At 50.4% G+C, this 25,315-nt stretch overlaps 1 protein-coding gene across 50 annotated transcripts in view; it reads left to right on the top strand.

The window, feature by feature from the left end:
• SCARB1 (scavenger receptor class B member 1) overlaps nucleotides 1-16,220 on the top strand; it is a 91,970-nt gene extending 75,750 nt beyond the window's left edge. For 16 of the 50 annotated variants that reach the window (XR_013401679.1, XM_077955810.1, XM_077955835.1 and 13 more), the window contains 3 exons: nucleotides 5,479-5,530; nucleotides 6,429-6,575; nucleotides 14,635-16,220. Coding sequence is in view for 45 of the 50 variants with exons in the window: in XM_077955810.1 (XP_077811936.1) it covers nucleotides 5,479-5,530; nucleotides 6,429-6,575; nucleotides 14,635-14,754 (319 nt within the window). In the remaining 5 variants the exon portion in view is untranslated. Of the gene's footprint in view, nucleotides 1-5,478; nucleotides 5,537-6,428; nucleotides 8,417-9,407; nucleotides 10,239-14,634 lie in introns of those variants that run through there. The other 34 variants (XM_077955825.1, XM_028830138.2, XM_015109678.3 and 31 more) reach the window with 14 other exon arrangements.
• Nucleotides 16,221-25,315: the final 9,095 nt, after the last annotated feature.

Here is a 25,315-nt window from a genome sequence, read left to right as displayed (position 1 = left end):
ACGCCTGGCTAATTTTGTATTTTTAGTAGAGACGAGGTTTCACCATGTTGATCAGGCTGGTCTCAAACTCCTGGCCTCAAGTGATCCGCCCACCTGGGCCTCCCAAAGTGCTGGGATTACAGGCATGAGCCACCGCGCCCGGCCTCCACTTTTCTTTCTTAACATTCACCCCCTCCCTGCCAATTAGCCAGAGCTTCAATACAAGCTGTTTCCTACATGACAGAGTGACAAAAATTAAAGCCTGGCAAAACCAAATGTTTGAAAATGGAAACTTACCAAACAGCATTCTTTAGTTTCACTATTCATTTTATAAGAATTTTTCGACCACTGATTTCCTCTTTTTGATTTTTAAAATAAAACAGCTTTATGGAAATACAATTCATATACCATAAAACTCACCCCTTTAAAATGCACAATTCAAAATAAAAAAATAAAAAACAACAATCCCCCCCTCAAATAAAATGCAGAATTCAGTGACTTGTAGTGTATTCACAGAATTGTGCATCTATCACCACAATCAATTTTGGAACATTTTCATCACCCCCCAAAGAAACCCCGCACTCCTTAACACTTACTTCCCTGTCCGCTCAGCCCCAGGCAACCGCTCTTCCTCTTCCTGTCTCTGTGGACTCGCCTATTCTGGGCATTTCATATAAATGGAATCACATACTATGTGGTCTTTGGTCTTTTGCGACTGGCTTCTTTCATTTAGCATCATGTTTTCAAGGTTCATCCATGTCGTAGCATGGATCAGTATATTTTATGGCTGGATAATATCCCATTGTCTGGATAGACCACATTTATTTATCGGTTGATGGATGTCTGAGTTGTTTCCACGCCTTGGCCATTATGCGTAATGTAGCTGTAAATGTTCCTGTGTCAGTCCCAGTGTGGACATCTGTTCTCATTTTCCTTAGGTAGTACCGAGGGGTGGAATCGCTGGGTCCTATGTTAGCTCTTTGTTTAACTGTTTGAGGAACTGTCAGACTTTTGCACAGCCTCTACCCTGTCCCCATTCTTAGCAGCGGCGCAGCAGGGTTCCAGTTCCTCCCCACGCGCACCAGCACTTGCTGTAGCATTACACGTTGCTAGGACTTGGTGAGGGATTACACTGATTTGTTGCTATGTCAGTGTCTGTACTTCTTAGCATATCTGAAATAGTTTCGTTAAAAAAAATTCTCTTAGAAAAATCCCTGGGTTGCAGGAATGTAAGCATCTATTCAGCTTTGTCAAATGCCTCTCGGCTGGAAAGAATAACACTTTGTCAGAGCACGGCAGCGAGTAATAACTGTCAGCTCGCTTCCTTCACTGCCCCCCTTGCATTTTATTTTTATATTTTGAGGCCACTTAGGGAATTTGTTCTTGATGGATTTGTGGGTGGGGAGACAGCACCAGGCATGGAAGAGGCGATTGCAGCCTAAGTCTTCCCTCTGGTTCCACCGCGTGGCACCTGGGCTGCTAACTGGGATGCAACTGGGGCCAAGTGGGTGACCCAGATAGAAGAGGAGACCTGGGGCCGAGGATACAGCCCCTTCCCAGCACCAGCTGACTGTGGCCCCATGGAAATGTGGGCTCATTGTGGCCACATCCTCTGCATTTTTCAAAAGGACCTCCAAATCTGAATTTTAACAGGAGCTCTGTCAATTTTTACTTCTTGGGAGGTAATTCACATTCTTTTTTTTTTTTTTTTGAGACAAAGTCTTGCTGTGTTGCCCAGACTAGAGTGCAACCTCTGCCTCCCAGGTTCCAGCGATTCTCCTGCCTCAGCCTCTCAAGTAGCTGGGGTTACAGGCACTCACCACTACACCCAGCTAATTTTTGTATTTTTAGTGGAGACAGGATTTCACCATGTTGGCCAGGCTGTTCTTGAACTTGTGACCTCAGATGATTCGCCTCCCAGAGTGCTGGGATTACAGGCATGAGCCACCGCACCGGGCCTAATTCACATTCTTGACAAACAGTTCACGCGGGCAGCTGGATTGTGCCTGCCAGTGACCTGTGGACCGGTTGCTGTGGGCCACTCACCCAACCTCTCTGGGGACTCACCCAACCTCTCTGGGCCGCACAGCTGCTGACCTCCCTGCAGACTGGGAACAAGGCACTCCAGGAAAGTGGTCTCAACAGCAGATATTGAGGGCCACGAGGGATGGCGTGGGAAAAGTCTAGAGACACAGCTACCGGAAGCAGAGCTGTCTCGTGACCTGTCGGGGGAGCTTCTGTGCTCCTTGCTCACTAGGTAAAGGCAGTGGGGTTGCATGTTACTTGCATACAGTTCCCACTGGTTCTTACAAAGTCTTTCGGAGAAAAGCAGCCAAAGTGAATGGTACCATCTGTTGTCTTTCCATTGTGTTTCGTCCTCTGTAGGGTGATAGTGTGAGCCCATTTCACTGTGCAATACCCTATTTAAGTGGCCCGAGAGACCTCCAATAATTGTGATTGGGGGATTTGAGCCTTTTTTTTTTTTTTTTTTTTTTTTTTGAGATGGAGTCTCACTCTGTCGCCAGGCTGGAGTGCAGTGGTGCGATCTCCCCTCCGACTGCAACCTCCGCCTCCCTGGTTCAAGCGAGTCTCCTGCCTCAGCCTCCTGAGTAGCTGGGATTACAGGCATGTGCCACCATGCCTGGATAATTTTTATATTTTTAGTAGAGATGAGAGGTTTCACCATGTTGGCCAGGATGGCTTTGATTTCCTGACCTTGTGATCCGCCTGCCTCGGCCTCCCAAAGTGCTGGGATTACAGGCGTGAGCCACCACGCCCCAGACCCTCTTTTTAAAAATTAATTTTTCTGGCCGGGCGCAGGGGCTCACGCCTGTAATCCCAGCACTTTGGGAGGCTGAGGCGGGTGGATCACAAGGTCAGGAGATCGAGACCATCTTGGCTAACCCGGTGAAACCCCGTCTCTACTAAAAATACAAAAAAATTAGCCGGGCGTGGTGGCGGGCGCCTGTAGTCGCAGCTACTCAGGAGGCGGAGGCAGGAGAATGGCATGAACCCGGGAGGTGGAGCTTGCAGTGAGCCGAGATCGTGCCACTGTACTCCAGCCTGGGTGACAGAGCCAGACTCCTTCTCAAAAAAAAAGAAAAAAAATTTTTTTTTTCTTTTTTTAGGTGTTTTACAATTTGTTTTTGTTTTTTCTTTTTTCTTTCTCTTGCCTGATTGCTCTGGCGAGGACTTCCCACTTTTCTCTTTAAGGACTTTTGTGATTCCCTGGGACCTAACTAGATATCAGGACAGTCTCCCCATCTCAGAACCTTGATGTTCCCATATCTGCATGGACCCGCCTAGATATTCCAGGACACTCTCCCCATCTCAGAGCCTTGATGTAGTCACATCTGCATGGTCCCCCTTTGTCGTGGCAGGTCACCATATCCCAGGTGTCACATTGGTCTTCTGGTCTCCTTAGGCAGCTCTTGGCTGTGACAGTCTCTCATTTCTCCTTCGTTTTGATGACAGTGACACTTTTGAGAAGCACTGGTCAGGTATTTTGTAGGATGCCCCTCTCCTGGGATTGGTCTGGTGCTTTTCTCATGATTAGACTGGGGTGATGGGTTTTGGGAGGAGGAAGACCACAGAGAGAAAGTTCCAGTTTCAGAGCATCTAGGGTACATTCCGTCAACATACTGTATCACTGTTGATGTTGACCTTGATAGCCTGGACGAGGTCATGCCTGTCACGTTTCTCCAGCATCGAGTTAACTTTTATTCTCCCTTCGGATTTTATTATCTTTTTAACTTGGCGTGTAAGTTTTAATGTCACAGGTAATATGAACATATCTTCTTGAGGGGAAGAATAAAGAGAGTTTCCTGTGACTCCCCGCCATCCCCAGCCGTACCCACCATCATTAATTTGCTGTGCTTCCTTCCAGGCCTTTTCCTACTTCTTTACATTCATATATATGTCACCATAGAGAAGATACAGGTTGTCATTTGTCTGTTTGTTTGTCTTTGCTAGTCCAAGCAACACTGAACATCTTTGTGCCTCTGTGTGCCTGTGTGAGCATCTCTAGGGCAGTTTCTGAAGAGCGTAATTGCTGGGTCGTGAGGTATATTGGTGGAATTAGGTTTGGCAGTATAGATCAGAAAACTCAACAGTTGTTGCCCAAATGGGACAAAGGTATATTGTTATTTAAAAAATTTCTTTTAGAGGATGTCTGGAGGCAGACAGTCAGAGTATGGCAAGAGACATTCATGGTTCAAGTTCCACTCATCTTTCTGTTCCATTTTCCCAACACATGGCTTCCACAAGGTCACCTCTGGTCCCACTGGCTGCAGAGTTCCAGCCCTTGCATCTGCGTTCCAGGCATCTGAAAGGGAGGAGGGAAAAAAGGTTCACGTCCCAGCTGTGAAAGCTTCTTTTTAAGCAGCCTTCCCGGCCATCCCACATAACGCTTCTGCAAACATCTCATTAACCAGAACTTGGTTACAGAGCCTCACTTGCCACAAGAGAGGCTGAGGTGGAGTGTTTCACTGGGTGCATTGCCATCCTGAGTAAAATTTGGGTTCTGTTTCTAAAAGGGACCAATGGATTTTGGCTGGGTCACTGGTGGGCTTTGCCCTGCAGGAGATGTGAGTTTTTAATATAAAAAGATTATTGTCAAATTATCAAGCTCTTTGCCAGGGGAGATTCCTTCTAGCAGCACATCAAAACACTGGTTCCCTAAGCCTGCACCAGTCAAGTACCGTGGCCCCCTCATCCCCGGGGGTATATTCCAAGACCCCCAGTGGATGCCTGAAGCTGGGGATAGTACTGAACCCTGTATAGCATATACTCTGCTTCTTCCTATACACACACATCTATGATAAAGTTAATTTATAAATTAGGTATAGCCGCACTTAACAATAACTAAGAATAGAGTAATTATAACAAATACTATAATAAAAGTTATGTGAATGTGGTCTCTCTCTCAAAATATCTTATTGTACTGTACTGAGGGTAAGAAATGGCAGAAATCAAAACCATCGATAAGGAGGGATGACTGAGACTGCAGAATCAAGTCCCTCCTGGCCCCAGAACTTATGATCACAGGTTCAAAGCTGTGTGATGACAAACAGCCCTTTGGGAAAACATCTCATCTTGTCAACTAAAGAAAACAAAACAAAACAAAAAACAACCAAAAAAATGCCTTTTAAAGAATTAAAGATGGGCAGCACACCAACATAGCACATGTATACATATGTAACAAACCTGCACATTGTGCACATGTACCCTAGAACATAAAGTATAATAAAATAAAAAATAAAAAGAATTAAAGTCTTATTTACAAGTAGTATTGAGGGCTGTAGACTGAGACCTTCAGCCTGGGGACAGTTTTGTCACATGGCTCCTAAAGTGTTTCAGCTCATTGTTTATATTTGGTGGTGAGGGTTTAGTGTGTGCAAAATTATACTAAACCCGTTTAGATGTTGTATTCAAGCAGAATTATATCAAGGTTTGGGTGTAAGACTTTGTTTCACACAGCTATGCCTTGCTTATTTCCAGACAAACTGGGAAGATTGAGCCGGTGGTCCTGCCGCTGCTTTGGTTTGCAGAGGTAAGGGTGCGTTGGGCACAGTGTCAGGGGCTTTTGTTAAGAGCCAATGTGGGCATTTGAGGCCGGGGGTGGGGAGCGGCTTGTAGAAAGGGAGAGGGCTGGGCCAGGGTAACCGGACTGTGACATGGACCAGTGTATCAGAAATTTCACACTGTCCAAGCACCCTATGTCAGTTATCCCACCAAGTTGAAAGGGATCCCTTGAGATGGGGAAGACAGAAGCTGCATGAAGCGGTCAAGTCCCTGGCCCTGGGTGTAAAATGATTTTGTTGAGGCATATAACCTCTTCTCCTGAAAGTGGGGAAGTTGGTTTCCAAGGTGTCAGCTTTTTACTTAAACATACTTCTCTCGCATCTTTTTAGAATTCATTCTGGCCTATTTTATTTTATTTTTTTATTTTATCTTTTTTTAAATTTTATTTATTATTTCTTGCCTACCTCGTTTTAAATCAGGGCTAGCTAATGGCCAGGACAAACAAGCCTCCGAATGTCAAGTTCACTTCCTGCTCACAGCCCAGTCTGAAGTGGGTTGATGGGGAAGCAGAGCTCTGCTCCCTCCAGTAATTTAGGGTTCCAGGTCCCCGGGGGCCCCGCCCTCCTGTAGATCCTCCTTTCAGTGGCAGGCAAAGCGATGGGGAGTCACGTGAGGCCAGGCCCACCTCCCATTGGTCAGAACACGATCAAATGGCCCTGCCCAACTGCAAGGGATTCTGGGAATTGTAGTCTCACCTTGTGTCTTGGAGGGAGGCGGTCCCTGGCAGGCTCCGACACATGCTTTAGCTAGGGAGCTTGAGATGGGGAAAGGCTGAGGCGGGCACAGAGGAGGGTGTTGGGTGGCATCTGCGCTGTAGCCCACAGCCTGTGGCTCCAGCTCATGTGTTTGTCATTCTGCCTCCTCAGAGCGGGGCCATGGAGGGGGAGACGCTTCACACATTCTACACCCAGCTGGTGTTGATGCCCAAGGTGATGCACTATGCCCAGTACGTCCTCCTGGCGCTGGGCTGCGTCCTGCTGCTGGTCCCTGTCATCTGCCAAATCCGGAGCAAAGTAGGTGCTGGCCAGAGTGTGGCCCGGGCTGACAGCTATTCGCTTGCCTGCTGGGGGAAGGGGGCCTCAGATCGGACCCTCTGGCCAACCGCAGCCTGGAGCCCACCTCCAGCAGCAGTCCTGCTTCTGTGCTGGAGTGGGAGCGGTCACCGCTGGGGGCTGCGCTGCAGGCTTGCGTCTTTTGCATGCCGCGTTGCCACTACTCTGCCTGTTCTGGAAGGCCTGGGACCCTCCCTTGGAGGGGGTGCAGGTGGGCTTTGAGTAATGAGACCTGGTATTCGCATCGTTCATTCATCAAGTCAGCACCCAGGATGCCAGGTTCTGTTAGGGGCAAGGGGACGCACAGCAGTGGAGGAGATAGCTGAGGAGCCTGCTCAGGGGGATTAAGGAGGGCTGGCATTCCAGCCAGGGAGACAGATGAAAACCAATAAATCAGCAAAAAAGATAATTACACCCATGATAGGAAATGTGAGGGGCTAGAGCCATGGTGTCAAATAGAAATACAGTGTGAGCCACGTGTGAAGTTTTCAGATTAAATTTTCTAATAGCCATTTAACAGTCCAAGGGAACAGGTGGAATTAATTTTAATTTTATTTAACCCAAATATATGCAAAATATTATCACTTCAACATGTAATCAGTATAAAGGATGTCAATATTTTTGCAGTTTTTTTGCATGAAGTCTTTGAAATCCTGTGTGTATGGTACATGTGCAGCAGGTCTCAATTTGGACTGGCTCCGTTTCAAGGGCTCACCAGCCAAATGCAGCTCCCAGACTGGACAGTGCATGTCTGGGGCAAGTGGGGACAAGGACAGATGGAGCTCCAGAAAGGCGTCTCTGAAGAAGTAGATAGTGAGCTTTGAAGTGGAGGCCAGGGAGGCGTTCAGCACACAGCCACAGGAGGAATGCTGCCTGGAGCGGCCCCTGTAAAGGCCCTGCGGCAGGGACAGGCAGGGCACATCGGAGGGTCAGGCAGGGCCAGGGTGGCTGGAGGGGAGAGAGGGCAGGGACATAGGTAGGGGGTGGTGTCTGAGAGTGGACAGGGCAGGCCACCCAGGGCCTTGTGGCGCAGAGTGAGCAGTCTGGAACTGACTCTGGGAGTGACAGAGCCATTGGAGGCTTTTAAAGAGGGGAATCACTAGGTCAGCTGCTGGCTGGCAAGTGGGCCCTGGGCTGGGAGGGATGGAAGCCTGGGCCCAGTGGGGAGGCCCCAGTAGGTGAGGAAGTCAGTGGCTCGAACAGGATGGGGCAGCTGCTATCAGGAGAGAACGGAAATGGGGGGAAGAGCTCCAGCCCTGGGCTTCAGACCTCCGGAAGCAGCAAGAAGAGGGGAGACCTCCTTGCTTCGGGGTCATTTATTTATTCATTCATGGCATTCACTGCAAGGTCCTTTGCACAGGTCAGGGGATGCAGAAATGACCAGAACATGAGATCGGCAGCAGAGATGGGTAAGGCAGACCTTTAGGCAAGTTACTACAGTCACACGAAGGACAGGAGAGCTGTGATCACAGAGCTCAAGGGGCAGTGGAGATGGGCGAGCAGCTGCCATGGCAGGGGAGGGGAGGCTGCCCACTGGCAGGCATCAGGAAAGTCTGTTTTTGGATGCATGGAGCAGAAAGCCACTCTCTGAGGTGGCCCCCACCTGCATCATCCTAGGGCCACAGGCCGAGGCCTTCTGGGGGCCTTGGGGCCGCCCCGCTGCTCTGCTGGTCCTGACTCCTCTGCAGTACCTGCTTCCTTTAGCACTGGTGAATGCTTCTTCCTCTTCCCCTCTCTCAGGGAACGCTTGACTGCTTCCTTGCTTGCCTGCTGGGTGAGAATAAAGCATTCTTGGTTCTTCACCTTGGCTTTCAGACCTGAAACCCGACTTCCTTTCAAAATTCCTGTCCTCAGGGGGAAAAGGTTTCCACAATGTGAGGTGGTAGCCTGGACACCAGCTGTCATCCTGTTGCTGCTGTAGCGTTTGAGCTCCTGATGATCAATGATCATTGGGTCCAACCAGCCCTTTTGGGAGCCCCCTTCTCTGTTACTGCCCCGGGGCAGCCAGGACCCAGCAGGGCTGTGACTCAAGCTAGCAAAAGGGAACTCCCTCCAGTTATTAGACTGAATTATGTAGAGAGGAGAGAAGGAATCAGAACCCATGCTCCCAGACCATGAATACCTCCCTGTGGCAGAGCATCACCGTGGGTGTCCACAGGCGAGGACGCACAGCCATGTGAGGGGGTCGCTGAGGACTGGCTGAGGGGCTGCGCCAGAGGAGGCTTCGACAGCCTCAACCCTCTGTCTCCTTCTGTCTCTCTCCAAATTGTCCATCAGAATGGGAGCAGAGAAGGAGGGTCAGGAAGCACAGAATGTCTAGGCTGCTAGGGTCCCCTTCCCTGCCATAGCCCCCAAATCAGCATCCCACCCTCAAATCCAGTAAGAATGCTACGATCGGCAGTGTGGCTCCCCTCCCTGCAGGTTTCACTGGAGGCCACATAAGTGAAATCTATCCCATTTATCTGATTTAGCAGAGCCTTACCAGATTTTTGTTTGTTTATTTTTGTTTCTTTGAGTTTTTTTTTTTTTTTTTTGAGATGGAGTCTCGCTCTGTTGCCCAGGCTGGAGTGCAGTGGTGCAATCTTGGCTCACGGCAACCTTCACTTCCTGGGTTTAAGCGGGAGCCTCAGCCTCAGCCTCCCGAGTAGCTGGGATTACAGAAGCCCGCCACCCTGGCTGGCTAATTTTTGTATATTTAATAGATGCAGGGTTTTACCATGTTGGCCAGGCTGGTCTTGAACTCCTGACCTTGTGATCTGCCCGCCTCGGCCTCCCAAAGTTCTGGGATTACAGGTGTGAGCCACTGTGCCTGACTGGCCTTATCAGTTTTTATGTAATTTGTCCTGATTTAAAAAAAAAAAAAATCACATGTGGGTAAACTCAACATATTTTAATTTCTCTTTAGAGAAATTTTTCTTCTTGAGCCAGGTGTGGTGGCTCTTGCCTGTAATCTGAGATACTTGGGAGGCTGAGGTGGGAGGATCACTTGAGCCCAGGAGTTGGAGGCTGCAGTGAGCCATGATTGCGCCATTGCACTCCAGCCTGGACAACACAGTGAGATCCTGTCTCAAAAATTTTAAAAAGCAATACTTTTTTCTTCTCAAGTCATTCTTTAAAAAAAAAAATCAAAAGTATTTTAACAGAACAGTCTGTTCCTGGTTGATTTTCAACAGCCCCCCAGCTAGTATACTGGTCATCAGTCTCCATGGCCCATCTCCCCACTTTGTTTCCTCGCTGGTTTAAATTTTCAAGTGGACGAGCCCTTTTCAGCTTGTCTCGTCCACCTCCCAGGTGTGTTTCCCGAAGACGCTTGTACTTCCGTCTAAGAGCAGCAGCTCCCCACATCTCAGCCACCTGCAATTGTTGAGGGTTGTTGGACTCTAAACTTCTGTAGCTTTCCTGTTTCCTCTTTGCCTTTTGCAAATCAAAGAACCGTGTAAAACCATTTTTATGTGGCTTCAACGTCAACTATAAATTAGCTTGGTTATCTTCTAGGAGAAATGCTATTTATTTTGGAGTAGTAGTAAAAAGGGCTCAAAGGATAAGGAGGCCATTCAGGCCTATTCTGAATCCCTGATGACATCAGCTCCCAAGGGCTCTGTGCTGCAGGAAGCAAAACTGTAGGTGGGTACCAGGTAACACCGTGCGCCTCCCTGCCCCCTCCCATATCAAGCAGAATGCTGGCGGCTTAAAACATTTGGGGTCCGGCTCATTCCTTCAGCCTCAACTTCCCCTGGAGTGTCTACAGTCTGAAGATGCATATTTGTGTATTTTGCTTCTAGAGAAACTGCCCTTCCTATGTTCTGAGTGAATAGCAGTTTTTTTGATCCCAGAGGGCACATTGTGTTCTGTGGGCTGGTGCCTATTTGCAAGTCACTTTAGAAAGGCAGGAGCAAGGCTTAGGCCTGTTGCTTCTGGAATCTCTTGTGCAATAGACTCCCCTGGGGAAGTCTGCTAGAAATGCAGATCCCTGGGCAGCCTTCTAGCCTTCTGAAATAGAATCTTGGTGGGACCCAGGAATCTGTATTTTAATGGACCCTAATGAGATTCTGACGTAGAAACATGTTTGAGAAACATTGATCTAAATCTGGGATGACTGGCCAGGTGCAGTGGCTCACACCTGTAATCCAGCAGTTTGGGAGGCCGAAGTGGGTGGATCATTTGAGGTCAGGAGTTCGAGACCAGCCTGGCCAACATGGTGAAACCCTGTCTCTACTAAAAATACAAAAAAATTAGCTGGGCATGGTGGCGCATGCCTGTAATCCCAGCTACTCGGGAGGCTGAGGCAGGAGAATCGCTTGAACCTGGGAGATGGAGGTTGCAGTGAGCCAAGATCATGCCACTGCACTCCAACCTGGGTGACAGAGCAAGACTCCGTCTTAAAAAAATAAAACTAAAATAAATAAATAAATAAATCTGGGATGACTGACCAAGAACAAAGAATGTAGACATCAATTGAACACCAACTGTATGCCTAGGACTGGATCTGAGGGTAGGATTGCCAGATTGAGCACAAACGAACAAACGGAACACAAGAAACAACAGAAGGGTGCCTGGTAAATATGAATTTTTGGTACGCAATAAGTAATTTTTATTGTGTCCGTGCAATGATAGGACGCACGTATCCTGAAAAACCTATCTGTTGTTCAGCTGAAATTCACATTTAACTAGGCGTCCTGATTTTATGTGGCCACCCTATCTGCCGGGGAAGTAGGCTGATGCCCCTGGGGGTTCTCCATTTCCTTGGCCAGGTTTCTGTAGGGCTGAGGTCGTGGGGGAGCCGTGGCCAGGGATGGTGTCCTTGCCAGGGGAGGAGACAGGCAGAGCTGCAGGCCCTACAGCTTGGGGTTGGGCAGGGATGAATCGCTCTAAAGTGGTGCCTCTGATGATAGCTGTTATTTTAGTTTCTGAAAAATGTGCTGCCCTCAAGAGCTTCTGAGGCTGGGCCTACTTGGGTGAAAATAGCTTTTCAGGCAGCCACACTGTGGGGACGTGAAGCAGCAGCCCCACTCTTTGGGGCTACTTGGCTGTCTCTAGCTCATCTCACTTGCCAGGGCTGGACAAGGAAATGAAAAAGAAAATGCCAAGGGGTGGGCAGGAGCCTGTTGGCGTTGGCAGGCGCTGCCAGCCCCGTGTCCCACTCAAGCTCTGGGGTGCACTCCATGCTGGGCAACAGAGTAAGACTCCATCTCAAAAAAGAAACAAAGAGAAGGAAGGGAGGGAGGGAGGGAGGAAGAAGGAAGGAAGGAAGGAAGGAAGGAAGGAAGGAAGGAAGGAAGGAAGGAAGGAAGGAAGGAAGGACAGACTGCATAACCACTGAACTACCAATGAAATAGAGACACATATTCCCCCAGAACACCAACTAGATAAATATATTAAATTGCTAGTGACTCAAATTACTGTGATAATATCTCAGCACTGTTTGAAAGGGTCCACTGAATTCCAATTATGTACATATTAAGCTTTTATTCATCTGCCTAACGGGATTTCCTGTCCATCTGGGAGTAGGGGGTAGAGTCTGACTGTGTTGGGGTAGAGTGTTAATATTTGGAGAGGATCCTCCCCGGGACAGGGTCCCCAGGCTTTGCAGACAAGGCCTTCTGGCCGGGCCCCTCTTCCCTTCCTGTCTCCCAGATTCCTCCAGGACACTATTGTGCTGTGCACTGTTTGGCCCCCTCGGTGTCCCTGCTCCTTCCAGCCACTGCTCCCTTCTGCAGAAACTTGCCTGGGATTCCCAGGGTACAGGGGTGGGGGCTGGTCAGGGCCTGGTCAGTGTAGAGCAGGGAGCTTTTCACTTTTAGCACAGATAGAGTGGCCAGGGCCCCATGGCTGCACCTCCCTGGACATAACCAGGATGTCCTGTCATCCGCCCCCCAAACAAAACTGGGGTCTCCCCTTTATTTTGCCAACAGAATCCAATTTTTAGGTGATGAGACAAGTGTTTGACTTAAAAAGACCCTCCTGCCCAGCGTTCTGGAAGGTCTGGAGCCCAGCCCAGCGCCCTGGATCCCCTCGGCATGTGAAACGGGGAATGCAGTGTCCTCCAGTGGCCAGCTTCAGCTTGGAGTGGGCACCTGGCTGGTGGCCAGTGGTTCCCCTGCAGGCCACTGCTGTCTCCTCTTGGGTCCTGTTCTGAGTCTCAGGCCTGAGTCCCCGGGGAAGGCCCCACACCTTGCCCTGCGCCTGGGTATGGGGATGGCCCTGAGGGGCAGCCTTGCTTGGGAGAAGGGGGAAAAAGGATATTTTTATATAAATAAGGAAAAGACAGCCCCTCTGGGCAGATGAGGCCTGCTGTAGGCCAGGGGGCTTGGTAAACTGTGTCCACTGGTCTGCAACCCTTCAGCTGGATCCTTTTGTGCAGTGAACGGCCTGGACAACTGTCCGGGTGGTCCTTCAGGGATATGTTCCTGGACCTTTCTTAGCTTCTCACTGACCTTTCTCCCACTCCAAGTCTGTGTTCCTCAGTCAAACAAGTGTCAGGGAGGAGGAGGAGGAGAGGGAGGAGGAGGAACCTGCTTCACCCTCCGCACCTGGGGGCGTTGTTCCACGTGTCTTCCTTGGGAAAGACCAGGGTTCTATACAGCCTGGGGGCGGTTTCACCTTTCTACTTTTGAGTGAGACTCTCTCAAGTCACGGCTCTTTGGGCCCACATGGCTAAGGTCTAGCCACCTGTGGGTGTCTCATGCTGCCTCAGTGGGTGGCGTGGGGGGCGGGGCTGACCTCCCCCATTCCTGGCTCAGTACAGCACACCCTGGCCCTTGTGCCCGCTCTCTGCCCTGAGCAGGAGTTTTATTTTCCTACCCTTTGGTGAAGCAAGCACAGGTGTGCGGAGGTGGGCAGGGGTTTCCAGCCCCAGCTGCCGGGGTAGGGAGACCTCTGTTGCTCAAGGCATGGGAGGTGGGGACTTAGCGGGACAAAGGCTCACCCCACACTCTTATCATTAGCATTATCTGTATTTTTAATTTTTAAGTTGAGAAATTTTCTACAACTGTCAAACTAGACAAATGACAGTAGCCAGTTCTCCTCACCCAGACTCAGCCATTGCTAACAGCTGTCAGTGTTGAAGATGGTCAGCATCTCGTGCCCTTGGTTTCACTCGTTCCCTGTGTGGCCCTCGTCCCTCTCCCCATGTCCTGAGCGCCCTGAGTAGCCATTGCCAGGAACTTGGCCTGTGGGTTTGTTTACTCTGAATCTGCATGTGCCCAGCCATGAGCAACAGGTCACTTTTTGAATGTGACCGAAGCTGCATCCTGCTGCGTGTGTTGCTGTGTGGCCGGCTTTCCTCCCTGTCTTCTGTTCATGAGTGCTGTTCGAGCTGAATACCGTCCTGTGACGTTGGTTTAAAAATGCAGGCCAGGCGTGGTGGCTCACGCCTGGAATCCCAGCACTCTGGGAGGCTGAGGTGAGAGGATCGCCTGAGCCCAGGAGTTTGAGACCAGCCTGGGCAACATAGTGAGACCTGGTCTCTACAAAAAATAAAAAAATGAGCCGGGCATGGTGGTGGCACGTGTCATTGTCCCAGCCACTCGGCAGGCCAAGGTGGGAGGATCACTTGAGCCCAGGAATTGAAGGCTGTGGTGAGCCATGATGGCACCACCGTACTCCAGCCTGGGCGACAGAGAGAGACCCTGTCTCTAAAAAATAAAAAATAAATCAACACGTGAACATATGTTCTCTTCCTGAGGGACGGAGCTTGCCCCGGTTGTTCCGTGTTGACTGTGCTGCACACAGGCCCCCAGCTTGCTCTGCCCCTCACTGTATTAAGCCTCTTTGGGCCTCAGTTTCTCCATCCCTAAAGGAGGTCGAGGAGGCCAGGCAGGTGTTGAGTGAGATGAAGAGGCCCTCTGGGAGACGTTCCAGGAGTCTGTAGGCGACTCCAGCCTCTTCTCACCTCTGACAGCCTGGTGGCGGGGGTGGTGTCTGTGCTGGGGATGTGGGTACAGCGCCTGGGTGGGCGGGGATGAGGGTGGGGTTTGGTGACAGGGCGTGGGTGGTCACCCAGCTTTGCCTTTCTCCACAGGGTCCTGAGGACACCATGAGCCAGCCAGGCCTGGCCGCTGGGCCTGACCGGCCCCCTAGCCCCTACACCCCACTTCTCCCGGACTCTCCCAGCGGACAGCCCCCCAGCCCCACAGCCTGAACCTCCCAGCTGCCATGTGCCTGTTGCATACATGCATGCAGGCCTGTGCAGACACTCAGGGACGGAGCTGCTGCTGAAGGGACTTGCAGGGAGAGGCTCGTCGACAAGCACTGTTCTGGAACCTTCTCTCCACGTGGCCCACAGGCCTGACCACAGGGGCTGTGGATACTGTGTCCCCTTCCTTGGGTGAGCCTGGCCTGTCCCATTCAGCCATTGGGCCCAGGCTTCCTCCCCTTCAGGGTGAAACACTGCAGTCCCGGCGTAGTGACTCCCCAGGCAGGACTGGCCAGGCTGGGAGTGCTGGCTTCCTGTGCCAAATAGCTGCCAGGCCAGGCAAAGCGCCTTTACACAGGCCTCAGAAAACATCGGGTGAGCACGAGATGCCCCGTGCGGCTGCCCGAGGCTCCCCGCCCACCCTGGCCGGACCTTGATCTCCCCGAAGTCTTCACAGGCACTGCATCAGGGTGTCTGCTGCCCGTTTCCTCCAGCCTAAACTGACATCATCCTACGGACTGAGCCGGCCACTCCCTGGCCGAAGTGGCAGCAGCCTGTGCCCCCGAGCTGCCCCCACCCCCTCACAGGGCCCCTCAGATTTTAGGTGCCCAGGCTGAGGTGAAGAGGCCTTGGGGCCCTGCCTCCCGCACGCTCCTGGACCCTGGGGCCAGCCTGTGACCCTTTTCTACTGGAAATGAGTTTTATCATCTTTGAAAAATAATTCACTATTGAAGTAATAAACCTTTAAAAAAATTTGATGCTGGCCTCTGTGACAGCCTTGTTTGCTGGGGTTGGGGGAGCAGTGGGGGCCTCTGGGAAGTCCTGGGCTCTTCTTCTCTTGGTCAATAGCTCCTTTCTGGTGGCTGCCAAGAGCGTCTCTCCCAGGGCTAGGCCGCTGGCTTACCTTCCTGTTGTTTTTAAATTTCAACCTTGTGCAATGTTGAGTTTCATAGAAATACTGCATGAGTACGCCCTTGTTTAGAAGCAGCAGGGCTGAGTCCCGTCTTCCCCCCTCCCCCGGCCATGCCCACAGCCCCCAGTGCAGACGCCTTTGCCACTTTTGCGTGGGGCCCCTGGATGTGTTTCTGTGCCTTTATCTACAAATCCTGGTGCCCGTGGGACATGCCCCGTGTTGTTCTAGGCCTTTGCTTTTTGCTTGTTACATAAGTGGTAAAGAAGAGAAGCGGGTAAGAGAACAGCTTGGAGGCATCTAAAAGTTTTCATTTTAAGTGTAGATCATTGCAAAGGATGGAATTTTCTCAGATTGTCATCATCATTGATGTTTGAATATGAGACCATTTCATCAGTATTTAAGTGTACTCTGGATCGAACTAGGACAGGAGAGGATATTCACTGCCAAACATTTCAAGGAATACACGAACAAGCTCTTTTATGATCAGAAATGTTATGCCCCTTTTCCCCTTAAACTTGTATTTCCTTTCTTCTTCCCTCCTAAAGTGTTATCTAAATGATATGTATATTTGATGCTTTTTTTTTTTTTCTTGTGACCATCAAGAGTAAATTCTTTTAGGTCTGGGACTGCCATAACAAAATACCGTCAAGGCCGGGAATGGTGGCACACACCTGTAATCCCAGCCCTGTGGGAGGCCAAGACTGGAGGATTGCTTGAGGCCAGGAGTTCAAGACTAGTCTGGGTGAAATGGTGAGACCTTCATCTCTACAAAAACATACAAAAATTAGCCAGGCATGGTGGTGGGCGCCTGTGGTCCCAACTACTCAGGAGGCTGAGGTAGGAGGATTGCTAGAAGCCAAGAGGTTGAGGCTGCAGTGAGCTGTGATTATGCCAGTGCACTCCAGCCTGCGAGACAGAGCAAGACACTGTCTCCAAAAGAAAAAGTACCATCAGTAGGTTGCTTAAACCATTTATATTTCTCACAGCTCTGGAGGCTGGAAGGCTGAGACCAGGGTACCAGCAGGGTTGGGTTCTGGTGAGGCGTCTCTTCCTGGCTTGCAGACGGCCGCCTTCTGTGTCCTCACACGGCCTTTCCTCGGTGTGGAGCGGGGAAGAGAGAGGGACAGCAAGAGCTCTGTGGTGTCTTTTATAAGGACACTGATGCTATCGGATCAGGGCCTCATTTAATTATTTTCTTAGAGGCCCCATCTCCAGACACAGCCACACTGGGGGTCAGGGCTTCAACATAGGAATTCTGGGTCAACACAACATTTAGCCTATACCATCTGGATTGCCTTTCAACTCTCAGGACACGATTGGTCAAAACTATATCACTATGTTTTATGTTACATATCAACGAAGCAAAATTTTATAGGAATGCATGTCCTTTTGGTATGCATTTTATATATATTTTTCATTTACAGATTAGAGTTGTGTGTGTGTACAATTCCATGAATTTTGACACGTGGATAGAATTGAGTCATTACCCCTACAATCAAGACACAGAACAATTTCATTATTCCCCAAGATTTCCTCGTGCCTTCTCTTTTTTGTTTGTTTATTTGTTTTACAGTGGGCTCCCATAATTTTTTTTTTTTTTTGAAACAGGGTTTCGCTCTCTTGCCCAGGCTGGAGTGCAGTGGTTCAATCTTGACTCACTGCAGCCTACTCATTGCACCTCCCAGGCTCAAGAGAGCCTCCTGACTTAGCCTTCCAAGTAGCTGGGACCACAGATGTGTGCCACCACACCTGGCTAATTTTTTTTTGTAGAGATGGGGGTCTGGCTGTGTCGCCCAGGCTGGTCTTGAACTTTTGGCTTCAAGCATTACTCCCACCTCAACCTACCAAAGTGCTGGGATTACAGGCGTGAGCCACTGCACCCAGCCTGTGTCCTGTGCTGCCTTCCTCCCACTTTGTAGGGAAGTCCCTTGCCCCCATGTTTAGCCCTTGGCCACTAGCTATTTTTACCTTTCCAGAATGTTCTAAATGGCATCTACAACCTGTAACCCTCTGAGCCTGGCTTCTTTCACTCAGCACTGTCTCTAGATGCATGCGTGTTGTCGTGTGTAGCAATAGTTCATTTCCTTTCGCTGCTGAGCAGAACTGCATGGGGTGCACACACCAATGATTTTCAGCCGTTCACTTATTGAGGGACATGTAGAGTGGTTCCAGCCTTCGGCAATTGTAGTAGTCGGTTTTCACGCCGCTGATAAAGTCATACCCAAGACTGGGTAACTTTTATTTTTTATTTTTATTTATTTATTTTTTTTTTTTTGAGACGAAGTCTCACGCTGTTGCCCAGGCTGGAGTGCAGTGGCGCGATCTCGGCTCACTGCAAGCTCCGCCTCCCGGGTTCCCGCCATTCTCCTGCCTCAGCCTCCTGAGTAGCTGGGACTACAGGCGCCCGCCACCGCGCCCGGCTTATTTTTTTTGTATTTTTAGTAGAGACGGGGTTTCACTGTGGTCTCGATCTCCTGACCTTGTGATCCGCCCGCCTCGGCCTCCCAAAGTGCTGGGATTACAGGCTTGAGCCACCGCGCCTGGCCGACTGGGTAACTTTTAAAGAAAAAAGGTTTAATGAACTCACAGTTCACATGGCTGGGGAGGCCTCACAATCATGGTGGAAGGCAAAGGAGAAGCAAAGTCATGTCTTACATGGGACCAGACAAGAGGGAGTGACAGCCAAGTGAAAGGGGAAACCCCCGATCAGACCATTAGATCTTGTGAGACTTACTCACTACCAGGAGAACAGTATGGGGGAAACGGCCCCTACGATTCAATTATCTCCCACTGGATCCCTCCCACAACATGGGAATTATGGGAACTACAATTCGAGATGAGATTTGGGCGGGGACACAGCCAGACCATATCAGCCACTATGAACAAAGCTGCTGTGAACGTTCATGTACAGATCTGTGTGTGAAGGCATACGTTCATGTCCCTCGGGTGTACACCTTGGAGTGGGGCTGCTGAGTCAAACCGGAGCTCTGCATTTCACTTTTGGGGGACTGCCAGTTTCACAGTCGCTGTACCAGCCTGCTTTCCCAGCAGCTCTGCATCCTCACCAGCATCTTGGTATTTTCAATTTTAAAAACCTTCAGCCCTTCATAGTGGTTTCTCACTGTGGCTTTTATTTGCTTAGAAATACTTCTTGTCCTGAGATGAGTGGGACTTCCTCTCCACCCCCGATTAATTCATGTATCTGTGAATGACTGTCACGTATTGCTAGAATGAAACCAATTTTTACCATCAATTCTTCGTCGCTGCAAGTGCAGAGAAGCCTTGTTTTCATAAGGAAGTCGCCGGGAGTGGAATTCTTATACTCCTGGTTAGTATGCGAATGTCACGCAGCCATCTGTCATTGGAAGCGATTTTCGCTGATCTCCCAGCTGACAGGTCCATTTGACCTTTCTTCAGATTTGTAGAAAGCAGCAAAGTGGAAACCACCGGCTTGCAAAAGCGTTTCTTACCCAATCTTTAGACGGGTTCTCGAAACCCGTGTCCGGGAAGTTCCCTCTGACTGGGGCTGGGGGGTCAGGCAGGCTTTGCCTGTTGGCTGTAGAGTGGAGGGGTTGGGGGTCTTGTGAGCTGCCTGGGGGACTGGCAAGCAAGTGACAAGATCAGGAGAGAGTCCAGGCCCCGAGGACGGTCCCTTCAAACTCCCTGCGTCTGATCCTCTGGGAAGCTGAGACCAGCTTTGGTTATTTGATAACCACGATGAGGATTTTGACTTAACCTGCACATGCGACACATCACAGACACTTTTAACCCTTGCATTCAGGTCTACCTGCTCATAAGCTCATAAAACAGAAAAAAAGACAGTCCCCAGAAGGCATTCTGTTTTTTTTTTTTTTTTTTTTTGAGACAGGGTCTCACTTTGTCACCTAGGCTGGTGCAATCACTGCTCACTGCAGCCTCGACCTCCCAGGCTCAGGCGATCCTCTCACCTCAGCCTCCCAAGTAACTGGGATTATAGGCCTGTGCCACTACACCCGGCTAATGTTTTGTATTTTTTTTTGTAGAGATAGGGTTTTGCCATGTTGCCCAGGCTGATCTCCAACTCCCAGGCTCAAGCGATCCATCCACCTCGGCCTCCCAAAGTGCTGGGATAACAGGCATGAGCCACTGCCCTGGCCCTTAAGTCATTCTTGTGTGTGTGTGTTCCTGAGGGACTTAGCCTCCTGTGTGTCTCACTGGGCGAACACCTTGCTTCTGAGTGAGGTTTGATTTTTTTTGTAGGGTGTATGTTTGGACACATCCTTGGTCTTAAGCCCAGCCAACGACCTTAGCCAGGGCTCAGGGAAGGGAAGCACCGCCTGCCCCACAGCTGGAGGGCTGTGCTTCGGGACACCCGGTCCAGCTTCAGTGTCTCTGACTCTGAGCATCTTTGACTCTTCGAGACTTTCTTTTCATGCTCTCACTGTAGGCCCCAGCCCCCGCCAGTGACGGGACTCTACTACTTACTATGTTGCTTGAATTTGGCTTACTTTTTTTCTTAAAGAATTTTATTTTAAAAGGAAGGCAGTTGTATCTGTGAAATTATGGGTTCTTTGGGCAAGTAATATTTTTCCCATCTCCATTAAAATAAATACCTAACTACTAAGGATGTTCCTCCCTGCACCTCAAAGCGGCCTGCTACCTGCGATCTCGGCACCATCCCATGATTGTCTCCCATGCGCCCTTCGTCCTGCTCGGCCTGTGTCGCCCCTGCATAGCCTTTCCCCCCTTCTCTGCCTCGCTTAGTCTTCGCCATCATCGAAGGTGCAATTCCAGCCATACCCCCTCCTCCAGGAGGCACCCCTCCCCCATCACTCCTGCTTGCTCTATTTCCCTATCTCAGGACTCCTGGGACACTTTGTATCTCAGTTGATACTAGAATGTTCTAGAATACAAGAAGTCCTAATTCCAGTTGCTGTAACCCCAAACCCCAAGGACCTGCAACATAATCCCGGTACCTGCCCCTGTGCTGGAAACGAATATTCTTACCCAGGGTAGTTACTCACATTCATTAGCACTCCTTGGCTCACGCAGACACCCATTCTTTCAACATATTTAGCCACTGCCCACTACGTGCTAGGCGCGGGGGGTGCAATTGTAGACCAGGCAGAGGCGGCCCTTCCTCTCAAACAACTTGACAATTCTGCCACTCACTAGCTGTGGGACCCTGGACAAGTCACACAGCCTGTCTGGAGACCCAGTGTTCTCCCCTTTAAAGCAGGTGACTCAGACCTGCTTTGCAGGGATGTGCCAGGAGAGATGGGTGAAGTGGATAGTGTGAATGGAGTGGGCCGGGGCAGGGGTCCTCAGCTGAAAACAGTGCCTCTTGGGGTCAGCGTGGGGCTCGAGGTGGCGGCCCCGTGGGTGGGTCCAGGGCCAGGGACCCTGTGTCTGAGCCACTGAGGCTCTGCCAGTCTGGTCCACTGGCCTCCCGGCTCCCACGCGTGTCCTGAGCCGTCCATTCTCCAGGCGGCGACCCTGAAATGTTAATCTGTCACAAAGGTCATCTTTGCTTGAATCGTGGGTGACTTTTCCCCATCCTGGCGGTAAAGTCTCCCCACTTGTCTCTCCATCTGCGATCCCCCGCAATCTGGCTGCCGACGTGAGACTTCAGGACGATTCCGAGCTCGGCCACTGGGGGGCGAGCTGTGCACACAGGTGGTCCAGAGGCTGCTGCCTAGGAGACGCTGCGGATCACCCGGTTCCTAGAACGGAGTGGATTGATTTTAAACCGGGAAGGCTGTGGTCCACAGCCTGGCGTCGGGAACCGTGACCCCTAGATACTGTATTTTACGTGTGTGTCTGGGCGTTTTATTCTGGGAAGCGTTTCCTCAACAGTCTTCAGATTTTCAAAGGGATCTTAACCCTTTCTCTCTGGGGTCTTGGGAACAAGAGTGACACCCCTATAACAGAGTGACCCGGGTCACACGATGTCTGCTTCTCCTTAGCATGCTACTCCCTGCTCCCAGCACCTGCGTGCTACTGCCTGCTCTGCTCAAGTTGCTGGGTGCCTTGAAGCAATTCATAACCTCACTGAGCCTCCCATGAGATGGGAGTGAAGATTGCTGCTACACAAATCTCTGAGAACCCCTGTGAGGGTGGACTCGAAATGGACGTGTGAGGGCTGGGTGCGGTGGCTCTCGCCTATAATCCCAGTACTGTGGGAGGCCAGGAGTTCGAGACCAGCCTGGGCAGCATGGTGAAACACCGTCTCTACTAAAAATACAAAAATTAGCTGGATGTAGTGGCAGGCATATGTAATTCCAGCTACGCGGGAGGGTGAGGCAGGAGAATCGCTTGAACCCAGGAGATGGAGGTTGCGGAGAGCCAAGATCATCCCACTGTACTCCAGCCTGAGTGACAGAGTGAGACTCCATCTCGAAGAAAAAAAAAAAAAAAAAAAGAAAAGAAATGGGTGTGTGAGCATTCTGTACAGAGCCTGGGACGATTATGAAAGCTCTCAAATGCTGAACCTCCAGCAAGTATTTATTAGACACCTACTGTGTGCAGAGCACTTGCTGGGCTCTGAGAGAGAGTCAAACTCTGAGAAGTCTGGGTCAATTCATTCATTCCTTCATTCAGCAAACGCTGTTTGGGTGCTCACTGTGCGCCACACACCCTCATATGTATTGCGAATCAGCTTCAGTTACGTTCCCCAGAAGCAGACGCTGAGACCAAGATTCCTGGCCAGGGAGTGTCCCAGGGGGGCAAAGGGGACTCTAGCAGCCCAGGGTCATGGACAGCTCTCAAAGGCAGACCAACAGGTCTTGGGTTTTGGATGCAAAAATGCTCCAAAGTCAGGGGTGTGCAAATACAGTTAAAAGAGTATTCATTTGAATCTGCTTAAAACACCAAGGGTATCCGCTTCAGAATTACAGAGGTGACAGGGTGCGGTGGCTCACCCCTGTAATCCCAGCACTTTGGGAGGCCAAGGTGGGTGGATTGCTTGAGGTCAGGAGTTTGAGACCAGCCTGGGCAACATAGCAAAACCCCGTCTCTACTGAAAATACAAAAATTAGCCAGGTGTGGTGGTGTGTGCCTGTAATCCCAGCTATGTAATCTGAGCCACAAGAATCGCTTGAACCCGGGAGGCGGAGGTTGCAGTGAGCCGAGATCTCACCACTGCACTCCAGCCTGGGTGACAGAGCGAGACTCCATCTCAAAAAAAAAAAAAAAAAAAAAGAAAATGAAAGAAAAACAACAACAACAAAGTTGGACAAAGATAGAAAGCTCCTTGCCCTCACAAACTTGCCTTCTAGTGGGAGAGACAGCTGGCAAGTAAATGCATGAGTGAGGTCATGCATGAGTAAGGTCACTCATGAGTAAGGTCACGTATGAGTAAGGTCACTCTGGGAAGCAACAATGCCAGGACAGAAAGAAAAGCAGGGGGTGCACTGGAGAAGAGGTGCTGTGCAGGGGGCCTACTTAGATGAGAGCGCATTTCCAGAAGTTTCCTCTGAGAAGTGCCGACTCCTGAAGGCTTCATGGGAATCTGGAGAAGAGCGCTCCAGGAACCGGGAAGTATATGTGCAAAGGGCCTGGGGTAGTGACATGCAGAACAGAAACAGTGCGCTGTGACTGGAGCCCAGAGGGTGGGCCTGGGTGAGAGAAACGCAAACTGCTTTTCCTCCTCTGTTTGCCCCGAAGCAATCAACACAGAAGACTTCTGTGACCAAATATGGGGGCCTCCCCCACCACAGATGAAATGAACAACTAATTCTGCAGTGGACGCCAGCCAGGGGCCCTCTGATTCAACTCAATTCTGCCGCTGTCTACCTGGAGGCAGTGTCAGACCCCACAGGTCGAGGGTTCAGACCCCAGGGCGACCCCTCACTCCCGATGCCCGTCTCAAGCCCTGGGTTGCGTCACCTGTGCTTCTGACAGACCAGCTGTAAATGGAGGCTCCCACGACCCTGTCTTTGAGTTCAATTAATTTGCTAGAGCAGCTCACAGGGCTCAGGGAAGCACTGAGCTTATTTATTATAAAGGATGTTACAAGGAGACAGATGAAGAGATGCTAGGGAGCGGCACGGGGGAGGGGCATGGGGGAGGGGCACGGGGAGGGGCATGGGGCAGGGGCACGGGGGAGGGGCATGGGGAGGGGCGTGGAGCTGCTATGCTCTCCAGGGCACCACCCTCCAGGAGCCTTCCCATGCTCAAAAACTCTGTCCTCTTCAGTTTTTATGGAGGTTTCATTAGGTGGGCATAATTTTTAAAATTATTTTAAATTTTTAATTTTTGTGGGTTCATAGTGTTATACATTTGTGGGGTGCATGAGATGTGTTGACACTGGCATGCAATGTGACATAATCACATCATGGGAAGGGCATATCCACCCCTTCAAGGATTTAGCCTTTGTGTTACAAACAATCCAATTACACTCCTTCAGTTAACTTAAAAATACGCAATCAAGTTTTTCTTGACTATAGTCACCCTGTTGTGTGATCAAATAGTAGGTCTTATTCATTCTTTCTCTCTGTGTATGTTTTTTTGTATACGTGGGTGTGATGGATTAAACCACAGGCCCTTGGTGATCAGTTTGACCTTCAGCCTCTCTCCCCTCACTGGAGGTTGGGGTGGGGCTGAAAGTCCCAGCCCTCTAGCACTGACTTGGTTTTTTCTGAGACCAGTCCCCATCCTGAAGCTGCCTAGGGGTTGCCAGCCACCAGTGAGTCATTGGCAAACAAAAGGACATCACTTTGGAGATTCCAAGGATTTTAGGGGCAGAAGACCAAATAAATATTTTACACTGTCACAGTGGGAGGGGTTGGAGGGAGATGGAGGTGGGGAGCTGGGGAGTCTTGCAGTTAGGATTTTAAGTACAGTGGGAAACCACTGGAGATTTTTCAGTCGGGGAGGGCCGCGTTTGCTGTTTCTGCTGTGGGAGAGGCTGTGGGGGCAGGCGTGGACGCTGGAGGTCCGGCTGGAGGCAGTGGCCCTCCTCCTGGTGACAGGTGGTGGTGGTGGCCTGGGCCAGGGTGGGGCAGTGGATGAAGAGGGGACAGATGCGGGGTGTATTTTTAGGGGCTGGAGCTCATAGAACATGGTGCTAAACTGGATGTGGGAAGTGAGGGGCGAGGAGGCGCCCAGTGAGACTCTCCAGTGTCTGAGCCTGACAGCCAAGGGGAGGGAGGGGCCGCTTTTTGTTAGTTTTCATTTGTTTTTGTTTGTTTGTTGTTTGTTTTATTTTTTGAGACAGAGTCTTGCTCTGTCGCCCAGGCTGGAGTGCAGTGGCGTGATCTCGGTTCACTGCAACCTCTGCCTCCCGGGTTCAAGCGATTCTCCTGCCTCAGCCTCCCAAGTAGCTGGAATCACAGGTGCCCATCACCCACGCCCGCCTAATTTTTGTAGTTTTAGTTGAGATGGGGTTTCGCCTTGTTGGCCAGGCTGGTCTCAAACTCCTGACCTTGTGATCTGCCCGCCTTGGCCTCTCAAAGTGTTGGGATTATAGGCGTGAGCCACCGCGCCTGGACATTTTCATTTGTTTTTGAGACAGGGTTTCTGTCATCCAGGCTGGAATGCAGCGATGTGATCATAGTTCACTGTAGCCTCGAACTCCTGGGCTCAAGTGATCCTCCTGCCTCAGCCTTCGGAGTAGCTGGGTCTACAGGCACATGCCAGGACACCTGGCTAATTTTAAAATTAATTATTATTATT

The sequence above is a fragment of the Macaca mulatta genome, chromosome 11, assembly GCF_049350105.2.
Source record: "Macaca mulatta isolate MMU2019108-1 chromosome 11, T2T-MMU8v2.0, whole genome shotgun sequence".
Classification (NCBI taxonomy): domain Eukaryota; kingdom Metazoa; phylum Chordata; class Mammalia; order Primates; family Cercopithecidae; genus Macaca; species Macaca mulatta.
The sequence above is the reverse complement of the archived record's forward strand: the minus strand, read 5'-3'. Positions and strand labels throughout refer to the sequence as shown.